The sequence below is a fragment of the Gossypium arboreum genome, chromosome 12 (genome assembly GCF_025698485.1).
Source record: "Gossypium arboreum isolate Shixiya-1 chromosome 12, ASM2569848v2, whole genome shotgun sequence".
In the NCBI taxonomy this organism is placed as follows: Eukaryota; Viridiplantae; Streptophyta; class Magnoliopsida; order Malvales; family Malvaceae; genus Gossypium; species Gossypium arboreum.
Window position 1 is genome coordinate 88193894 of NC_069081.1, and position 10472 is coordinate 88204365.

The 10472-nt window shown below is 34.5% G+C and overlaps 2 protein-coding genes across 2 annotated transcripts; both read left to right on the top strand.

Annotated features, from left to right (window-relative positions):
- The first annotated feature begins 1778 nt into the window (after positions 1–1778).
- Positions 1779–5577, top strand: LOC108460654 (transketolase, chloroplastic-like). The gene is made up of 7 exons (XM_017760232.2): positions 1779–2361; positions 2800–2890; positions 3500–3605; positions 3678–3960; positions 4041–4189; positions 4275–4428; positions 4551–5577. The coding sequence occupies exons 1-7, from the start codon at positions 1885–1887 to the stop codon at positions 5508–5510; spliced, it is 2220 nt and encodes a 739-aa protein (XP_017615721.1). The 5' UTR covers positions 1779–1884; the 3' UTR covers positions 5511–5577.
- A 1021-nt stretch (positions 5578–6598) lies between these two features.
- Positions 6599–10407, top strand: LOC108460684 (3-phosphoshikimate 1-carboxyvinyltransferase 2). The gene is made up of 8 exons (XM_017760272.2): positions 6599–7184; positions 7793–8037; positions 8509–8662; positions 8753–8967; positions 9044–9161; positions 9263–9473; positions 9569–9630; positions 9715–10407. The coding sequence occupies exons 1-8, from the start codon at positions 6843–6845 to the stop codon at positions 9931–9933; spliced, it is 1566 nt and encodes a 521-aa protein (XP_017615761.1). The 5' UTR covers positions 6599–6842; the 3' UTR covers positions 9934–10407.
- Positions 10408–10472: the final 65 nt, after the last annotated feature.

Below are 10472 nucleotides of genomic sequence, written 5' to 3' on the forward strand. Positions count from 1 at the left end.
AACGTAATATATTTTAAACATTTCAATTAAATATTCATTTGATTTTTATATTAACTTTTAATAAATATATTTACTATATAATTCTTTTTACTGTTTCATAAATTCCAGTATATTAATATATAATTTTAAATCTTGATATTGTTTTATAATTTGATTTTTAATTTTTTATTCATATTAGTCTCAAAATTTAGAAATTTTTGGAATTTGGTAACTTATATTAACTTGGTGTTTAAATTTTTATTCATATTAATTGTGTATTATCCTCACTTAAAATTTTAAAATTTTATATAAACTTTAAATATTTAAATTATTATAATAAAACTTAAAAGAAAAAAAAACATGGCCACGAAAATTAAGAATTAAGCTGAAATAAATTATCAAAATTTAGGGTTAAATGTCACATTATATAATATTTAAATATTTTGCAGCAAAATTTGAAGAAATTATATAAAATTAAGCAGTTTCGCAAGAAATATTGAAAAAAAAGAAGAAAATGTTGAATAGATGATCATCTTCTTTGACCAACACCACCGAACAAGCAAATTGAATTTTCCAACAACCTTTCACGTTGCCCTTTTCTATGATGCCATCTTTTATTTGGCATTACAATGTTGGTCCAATTAAATTATAATTATTTACTTTATAATGAGGCGGCTAAGGTTTAAATAATTTTTGTATTACTAACCAATCTGGATGCTGCTTTAAATATTATATCTTTGACTCTTACATTGGGGGGTTTTGATTTGGTAGAAACGAATTGCTTTAGTAAAGGGAAATTAGGATATTGTTTAGGGACCAAATTTGAATAATAAATTTTAGAGAGTGAAAGAATAATTTTATTATTATAATTTCATAAATTTTAAAAAGATTAAAAGGCGAAATATATTAAGGGACAAGGTTTTACTTGGACGTAAACTCATGTGTGCTTAATTATATATATTATCTTTAAATTCTTATTATTTTTCGATTTAAGGATTTAATGTATGAATAATAATAGGAATTAGATTTTAAATTAATTTTAAACTTACAATTATTTTATTTGAGTTTTAATATATTTATTTATTGTTTTTACTTGACGTAAACTCATGTGTGCTTAATTGTTTTATATAAATATATTTGTATTTAAAATTTGATTTATGTGTTTAATTTGATAAATTAAATTAATAAAAAATTAATCACGGAAGTTAAGTGAGATGACAAAGGTCTGGTCGAGAGTTGGATTCTTGTCCTGGGTATGGTGTAACTTTAAAACTCGTAGCCAACTTCTATCCTTTTAATGAACTTAAAAAATGCGGATGATTAATTATTGGGCTCGCTCCAGTAAATACATTAAGAAATAAAAGAAATTAATGAAAAAAAATCCATAATGTAATATTAATATTTCAAATATTAAATCAAAATATTTTTAAATTTAATAACCATACTATAATTTAGTGTGATTAATTAAATAAAATGAATATAATTTACATTTCGAAAGAATTGATATTAGTGGATTAGGCTTGAAAGATAGCTTAGTGATAAAAATGGGTTACTATAACTTTCAACCCCCAAACTTGGCAATTAGGTTCATTTTAGTATTTGTATTTTTTTTAGTTCACCTAGATATCTAAACTTTATAATTAAATCTATTTTGGTAAGTACAAAAGTTTGATGAGGCAGCACAATCTCAAATGCCCACATCATCAATGATGCAATCCAAGTTGTCAAGTTTAGGCACTAAAATGAATCTAATTGCTAATTTTAGGGACTAAAAGTTATGTTAACCCAAAAAAAGTTGGTGCCTATGTACTTTGCCTTCTCTTCCTCGAATATATCAATTGAACTCATTTCGATCTCCCTTTCACCAACCTCACTCAGCTGAGTCGACTCGATCAAAAAACAGCAATGGCCTCTACTTCATCTCTCACTCTGTCTCAAGCTCTCCTAGCTCGAACCATCTTTTCCGATGGGTCCACCCAATTCTCCGACTGCAGTGTTTCACTTCCCACCACCACTTTTTCCGGTCTCAAGCTCACTACCCCACGCTCCCGTCGAGTCCTTCCCACGCGCTTTAACCGGAGTCTCCGAGTCCGTTCCGCTGCCGTCGAGACAATCGGCACTCCTGCCGAGACTTCCTTATTGGAAAAATCAGTCAACACGATCAGATTCTTAGCTATTGATGCTGTCGAAAAGGCTAATTCCGGTCACCCTGGGTTACCCATGGGTTGTGCTCCGATGGGTCACATTTTATACGATGAAATCATGAGGTATAATCCTAAGAACCCTTATTGGTTCAACCGTGATCGTTTCGTCTTGTCTGCTGGTCATGGTTGTATGTTGCAATATGCTCTGCTTCACCTTGCTGGTTATGATAGTGTTCAGGTAAAGCTTTTAAACTTTTTATCCATGTCCAATTTGGTGAAAAATTGGATTTGGGTTTATTTCTTTTCAGTCCTATTTAATGTTTTGCATGAACTGTGGTGCAATGTGTAATTAGTACATAAACTTTGATTTGGTGTACTTGAACTTGAATTGAATTGTGGTTCGTATATATACATAAATACATTCGTTTATTTTCATATTGATATAATTGTTTGTGTGTATAATATATCAACATAAAATGTTACTAATTCGATAATGTTGTTAGTGATTTGTGAAAATAAGATCAAATCACAATTTTATGTATAAAATTGCCCCATATCATAGTTCTTCTATGACATTACACATTATAGTTTTGATATTTATCTCTAAAAGAAATGAAAAAAAAGTTGATTATTGGATTAAAGAACTAAACTTTACAGTTATTGGATTATGTTACAGGAAGATGATTTGAAGAATTTTCGTCAATGGCAAAGCAGAACACCAGGACATCCTGAGAATTTTGAAACACCTGGAGTTGAAGTTACAACTGGTATGTGAGAGGTCAAATTATGTTTTGGTCCCTCTGCTATTAAGAAATTTGTGATTTAGTCCTTGGAATTTGGTTTTCTGCCTTCATAATATCATTTTGTTGGAAGTGGTGATTGTGTTTTTAAGAAGAATTCATATCATTATTTTGTATAATTAATGATATTATAAACATGGAGGGACAAAATAGTACATGATTAAAATATAGGGACTAAAACACAAATTGGAGCATAGCAAAGAGATCAAAACCATAATTCAATACTATGTCATCATACTGACATGGCATATATATATATATATATTGTTGGAAGTTTTCATTGTGTTTTAATAAAATTCATATGGTTAAAAGTTGTTTTAACTATTTAGATTAATTAATGATATTATAAACATAGAGGGACAAAATTATACCAGATTAAAATATAAGGACTAGAGACTAAATACTAAATTTGAGCATAGTAGAGGGACAAAACCATAATTTGATATTATGTTATACTTCTGCAAAAGTTATTATATATTTAGAATTTTGTCAAGAAACATGTCATTGGCATAGACTCGTACTATAAATAAAGCAAACATTTGTACTTATATGTGGTATATTTTATTTTACATACAGGTCCTCTTGGTCAAGGTATTGCAAATGCTGTCGGATTGGCTCTAGCCGAGAAGCACCTAGCTGCTAGGTTCAACAAGCCTGACAATGAGATTGTTGATCACTACACGTATGATTACTTCTCGAGTTTTTTCGGTTCCTTGTGTTATGATATATAATAAATTGATCTTTGTTTTTGTAGGTATGCTATTTTAGGTGATGGTTGTCAAATGGAGGGTGTTGCGAACGAAGCTTGTTCGCTTGCCGGACACTGGGGACTTGGAAAGCTTATAGCTTTCTACGATGATAATCACATTTCGATCGATGGTGACACTGAAATTGCCTTTACTGAGAATGTCGAGGAACGTTTTAAGGGGCTTGGGTGGCATGTTATTTGGGTCAAGAATGGGAATACTGGTTACGATGAGATTCGTGCTGCTATTAAGGAAGCAAAGGCTGTCAAAGACAAGCCCACTTTGATCAAGGTCAGATATTATCTAGATGCTTGTTGAGTTCATAGTTGGAATTAGGCTCGTAAAAACTGTCTTCCTCTTGTTCTTTGCAGGTGACAACCACTATTGGTTATGGATCTCCAAACAAGGCAAACTCGTACAGCGTTCACGGTAGTGCATTGGGTGCCAAGGAAGTGGATGCTACTAGGAAAAACCTTGTGTGGCCACACGAGCCATTCCATGTACCCGAAGATGTTAAAGGGTAAGGAGATTTGTAGAGGTTTCAATATATGCATTTGATTATGTTTTCTTGTTTGGTGTTCGAAACTTTCTTACCATATTTGCAGGCATTGGAGTCGCCTTGTCCAACAGGGAGCTGCCCTTGAAGCAGAATGGAATGCAAAGTTTGCTGAATACGAGAAGAAATACAAAGATGAAGCTGCAGAGCTCAAATTAATCATCACCGCTGAACTACCGGCCGGATGGGAGAAGGCACTTCCAGTGAGTACCCCTCTTATTGTCCCAAGTCCTGAGTCCCGACTAAATTTAGTCGAACACTTGAATTCTTAGACAAATCTTTCTTCGTATAAAAAATGAGCTTTTTTCTGTTTGCGAATTTCCAGACATATACTCCGGAGAGCCCCGCTGATGCTACCAGAAACCTCTCTCAACAAAATCTCAATGCTCTCGTAAAAGTACTCCCTGGTTTTTTTGGTGGAAGTGCAGACCTTGCTTCTTCCAACATGACCTTGCTCAAAATGTATGGTAATTTCCAGAAAGACACCCCTGAGGAACGTAATCTTAGGTTCGGTGTTAGAGAACACGGAATGGGAGCCATCTGCAATGGCATTGCACATCACAGCCCCGGACTTATTCCGTACTGTGCTACTTTCTTCGTTTTCACTGACTACATGAGAGCTGCTATTAGGATGTCTGCATTGAGTCAAGCGGGAGTTATTTACGTTATGACCCATGATTCCATTGGTCTCGGGGAAGACGGACCAACCCACCAACCAATCGAGCACTTAGCTAGCCTCCGTGCAATGCCTAATGTTTTCATGCTTCGTCCAGCTGATGGAAACGAAACTGCCGGTGCATACAAAGTTGCTATCCTCAACAGGAACACTCCCTCCATTATCGCACTCTCTCGACAAAAACTAACCCAACTACCCGGAACTTCCATCAAGGGGGTCGAAAAAGGTGGCTACATAATATCAGACAATTCTTCAGGAAACAACCCTGACATAATCCTGATCGGAACTGGCTCTGAGCTGGAAATTGCCGCTAAAGCTGCCGATGAACTAAGGAAGGCTGGAAAAGCTGTTCGGGTCGTCTCCCTTGTTTCTTGGGAACTCTTCGATAATCAATCAGACGCCTACAAAGAAAGTGTTTTACCATCTGGTGTATCAGCTAGGGTAAGTATTGAGGCGGGATCAACTTTTGGGTGGGAAAAGATTGTGGGATCGAAAGGGAAGGCAATCGGAATCGATCGGTTCGGGGCAAGTGCACCAGCTGGTAGATTATACAAAGAATTCGGTTTAACACCAGAGGCTGTTGTTGCAGCAGCAAAGGAACTTTGCTAGGCATTATTAGGTGCCTTTTGTGACTTTTTTTGTTTTTAATAATAAAAGGAATCATCCAAATTTCTTATGTTGCTTTGTGATTTTATATGTTTATGAATTTGTAATTCCTCTTTGAACTATTTTCCCATAGTTTTTGTATCACTTCTTGCTGCTTTAAATGCTTATACGTAAGAAAGAGTTGATAATCTTGCTTTTAAAAAAAGGGTTAATATTACTTTTAGGCGCTGAGTTTCACAATTAGTTCAAATTTGATATTTAGGAACTTGTCAACTAAGTTTTGACATTGTAGCACTCTAAGATTTTGTCATGACATCAAGTTTTTATATTTGTCAAGTTAAAATGGACTTAACTATCAAGTTCAAGAATCGAAGTTGATTAAAAATAATAGACACTAAAGTTGATTTAATTATCAAGTTCACCACTAACAATATCTTTTTCAAGGTTCAAATTTACATTAAATTAAGTAATTATATTGATTATGTGACTATAAAAGTATCAAGAAGGTCTTTATATTAAGATTCAGATTGCATTTTGCTCCATCTACATAAAAAATAGGTAAATTAGTCTTTGTACGTTAGATCAAAGAGCAAACTGGTCTTTCTATTAAAAAGTTCATCTAATTTTATTGTTAAAAATTAATCTTTGTACATTAAAATATAGTACACGTGATATGTCAAATGCAATTGTTTAATTATTTTGTTAGTTATATCAATTTTAATAATAGAATTTTTTATCAAAATTCAATTTATATGAAGGCCAATTTAATTATTTTTCGAGTTAAAAAGAAATAAAATAGAAAGTCTATTCTAATATAAAAGACAAGGTACTTTTAGCAGTAGCAGCATAATGAAGCAAGCTTCTGTTATTTGCACGCTTTAAAAATTAAACAACTCCTATATCTACCTACCTACCCAGCCACCCACCCACCCATCCATCCATCCATCCATCCATCCAAATCTCAATCTCTAAAAAATGTCGAAAAATTAAAATTAAAATAAATCATAATTTTATATTAAAATAATTGCAAATCTAAAATGAATCCAAAATAAAATTGGGTTTATATCAATAGTACCTGTAGTGTGGACCCATTAAGACAAGAATTAAAATTGAGGGGGTTTGGTAAAGCTAATTCCCACACCAACCCCATTTTCTCCTAGCCTTTAGATTTTGGTTGTTGGTGAAAAAAACCCTTCTTCCACTCAATTCAATCCAACAACCACCATCACCAAAAAAGCTTCCTTTTTTAATCCCAAAAACTCCATCAAATCTCAATTTAAAGAAATAAAGTTAAAAACTTTGTTTCTAAGAGAAAAGTGAGTGTTTGAGACAGAGATGGCAACGCAGGTTGGCAAAATCGACAATGGAACACAAAAAACATGTGTTCTTCCCAATGTTTCAAAAACCCAGAATCCCAAACATGTTCCTTTTGTTTCATTCAAATCAAATCTCAATGGAAAGACAAGTTCTTGGGGTTTGGTTGTGAAGAACAATGGGAAATTTGGGTCAATAAAGGCTCGGTCTTTGAAGGTTTCTGCTTCAACAGCAACAGCTGAGAAACCATCTAGAGCTTCAGAGATTGTGCTTCAACCAATTAATGAAATTTCGGGTACTGTTAAGTTACCTGGGTCTAAATCATTGTCTAATCGGATCCTGCTCTTAGCTGCTTTATCTGAGGTATGTTGATTTTCATTGGTTAAATTTTGGTATTTGTCCTTCTACTTTGCGAAAGTTATGGATTTAGTCCTTTAATTTCATTCGAATTTTTTAATTTTAATTTATATAATTTAAATCCTTTTGGTTATATTCAATTACTAGCACATGTTCTCTAAGGGAGGGGGCAAAATGAAAATTTCCCATATAGCTCCTTTTTTTAAGTTAGTGTAATGGTAAAATTTTACTTTGGTCCTCAAATTTTTTATTCATTTCTGGTTTCCTTAAAATAATTTTCTAGCATTGGATCATTATAGCTCCTTATGCTTTTGAAATTTGAAGTTTCCACATTGGTTAATACTTGAGTAACATGTAAAATAACAAATTGATATAGCATTACACGAATGATAATATGACGAATGATAATATGTTTGTCGCATTAGGTTTTGAAAATTACTTAATAAATTTAGCAGTTGACCGAAATTTTAAAATTTTAAAAAGTATTAATTCTAAAAATGACTAAATTAAAGTACATGGATTAAATTCACAACTTTGGTAATAGAGAGGGATTAAATTCAAAACTTGGTAATGCCATATCCTTATATGTTTTTAATGTTTTGTTTGATATGTAGGGAACTACTGTGGTTGAAAATCTGTTGAACAGTGATGATGTTCATCACATGCTTGTTGCTTTGGGTAAACTTGGTCTGTATGTGAAACATGATAGTGAAAAGAAACAAGCCATTGTTGAAGGTTGTGGTGGTCAGTTTCCAGTCGGAAAAGGTGAAGGTCAAGAAATAGAGCTTTTCCTCGGGAATGCTGGAACTGCAATGCGACCACTTACTGCCGCTATTGCAGCTGCCGGTGGCAATTCGAGGTCTGTCCCTATAAGAAAATCATGTTTTATAGTCAATGATTCCTTATAATTGACATTAGCTTTTCATAGGGTAAAAGTATCATGGAGGCCCCTGTACTAGGAGTTAGATTGCATATTATTCGGCAAATTAGTCTCTATATATTAGATCAAAGAGCAAATTGGTTCTTTTTGTTAAAATTTTTATCTGTTTTTACTGTTAAAACTGGCGTGGCAGGGACTAATATTCTAGAAGGCAAAATGGATGAAATTATTTAACAGAAGGACTGGTTTGCTCTTTGATCTAGCGTACAGGGATTAATTTTCTATTTTTTGAGTAGAGGAGGCAAAATGCAATTCTACTCCTAGTATAGAACCTCCATGGTACTTTTACCAATTTCATAGTCATGGAACTATATATGCTTATATGTTGATGCTCTTTGTTTTGTGTATTGGTTTCGAGTTAATGGATATATGTTACATGTCTCTCTTTAGCTACGTACTTGATGGCGTACCCCGAATGAGAGAGAGGCCGATCGGGGACTTAGTTACTGGTCTTAAGCAGCTCGGTGCTGATGTTGATTGCATTCTTGGCACGAATTGTCCCCCTGTTCGTATAGAAGGAAAGGGTGGTCTTCCCGGGGGAAAGGTACGGTTTAAATCATTTTTGTTATGTTCAAGTGCTTCTAGTGTTGCTGCCTATATTCACGATATATTTTTGTTTTGGGTCATTTTGCAGGTGAAACTCTCTGGGTCTATTAGTAGTCAATACTTGACAGCTTTACTCATGGCGGCTCCGTTGGCTCTTGGGGATGTGGAAATTGAGATAATTGATAAACTTATTTCCATCCCATATGTTGAAATGACTATGAAGTTGATGGAAAGGTTTGGGGTCACCGTGGAGCACACGGATAGCTGGGATCGATTCTTTATCCGAGGAGGTCAAAAGTATATGTAAGTTTCTAAATGTGCACTCACTTGCATGGCTGGAATGGTCTCGGACGAGTAGTAAAATTTATAAATCTTTCAGGTCTCCTGGAAATGCTTATGTTGAAGGTGATGCTTCGAGTGCCAGTTACTTCCTTGCGGGTGCAGCAGTCACGGGTGGGACTGTCACAGTAGAAGGATGTGGAACAAGTAGTTTACAGGTACTTAGTGAAGTATTGTTCCCGTTGTTATGGCGCCTTTAAGGCCTACCTCGAATTCCATCACTATATAACTTGTGCTTGTTCTTTTGTTTCGATTTAAGGGTGATATAAAATTTGCCGAGGTTCTTGAGATGATGGGTGCCAAAGTCACCTGGACCGAGAATAGCGTAACTGTCACCGGACCCCCAAGAAATTCCTCGGGGAGGAAACACTTGCGTGCTATTGATGTCAACATGAACAAAATGCCGGACGTTGCTATGACTCTTGCTGTTGTTGCTCTTTACGCTGATGGTCCAACTGCCATAAGAGATGGTATAATCTTGCTTTTCAAATTGAACCCGAAAATGTATTTGGATTAAATTTAATATTTACCTTTCTTAAATAACATCGTCTTTGGTTCTCTTCAGTGGCAAGTTGGAGAGTGAAGGAGACCGAAAGGATGATTGCTATATGCACAGAACTCCGGAAGGTAGTTTTGATCTAGTTTTATGCTTAAAACAATCCAACTACGTGATACTAATCCAGGTTTCTTCCCTTAACTATATCGGTGCAGCTCGGAGCAACAGTCGAAGAAGGGCCGGATTATTGCGTGATCACACCACCAGAGAAATTAAACGTGACAGCAATCGATACTTATGATGATCACCGAATGGCCATGGCATTCTCTCTAGCCGCATGCGCTGAGGTTCCAGTTACCATCAAGGATCCTGGTTGTACCCGGAAAACCTTCCCTGATTACTTTGAAGTTCTCGATAGAGTTACGAAGCACTGAATGACTCTCTTACTTTAGAGAAAGCAAGAAAAGCACGAGAGATAGGTTCGTACCACCGTCCTTAAAAATCATAGGACGAAAGGCAATCAAACCTCGTCTTTGATGTTCCATCTTGTAATCTGATAATTCCGCAATCGGCAGCTCGGGTTTATTACCGTTTCCTCGATAATTTATTTTTCTACTTGTAATGGGTGAGTAGTTGGTCTTTGGTCGCTGTCATGAAGACTGTTATGTTAAACAATATTTGCTCAATTAAGGATTGATTCTTTTTTGCTACTAGTAGTACTATAGTTGAGTGGCATAATTGAAATAAATTACGTTGAGTTGGGTGGTAAATATTTGGGTTTCGATTTTGAATTTTGTGAATGGAAAAAATAAAAGTTCCAAAAGTTCTCTCATTTGATGTTCGACTTAGTTTGACTTTGTAATAATCGAACTTAAATATTAAAGAATTAAATTGTATTAAGAGTTAAATTATATTTTTCTCTCTTTACTCAAAAAATGGGTATATTAGTTTTTATACGTTAGATTAAAGAATA

What these genes read in the sequence shown, in the direction of transcription:
- LOC108460654 (XM_017760232.2), top strand. Translation starts at nt 1,885, where the DNA reads ATGGCCTCTACTTCATCTCTCACTCTGTCTCAAGCTCTCCTAGCTCGA. An exon ending in CTGGTTATGATAGTGTTCAG is followed by an intron (nt 2,362 to 2,799) that starts GTAAAGCTTTTA and finishes ATTATGTTACAG; the next exon opens with GAAGATGATTTGAAGAATTT. An exon ending in GAGATTGTTGATCACTACAC is followed by an intron (nt 3,606 to 3,677) that starts GTATGATTACTT and finishes TTGTTTTTGTAG; the next exon opens with GTATGCTATTTTAGGTGATG.
- LOC108460684 (XM_017760272.2), top strand. Translation starts at nt 6,843, where the DNA reads ATGGCAACGCAGGTTGGCAAAATCGACAATGGAACACAAAAAACATGT. An exon ending in GTGGTCTTCCCGGGGGAAAG is followed by an intron (nt 8,663 to 8,752) that starts GTACGGTTTAAA and finishes GTCATTTTGCAG; the next exon opens with GTGAAACTCTCTGGGTCTAT. An exon ending in TATGCACAGAACTCCGGAAG is followed by an intron (nt 9,631 to 9,714) that starts GTAGTTTTGATC and finishes ATATCGGTGCAG; the next exon opens with CTCGGAGCAACAGTCGAAGA.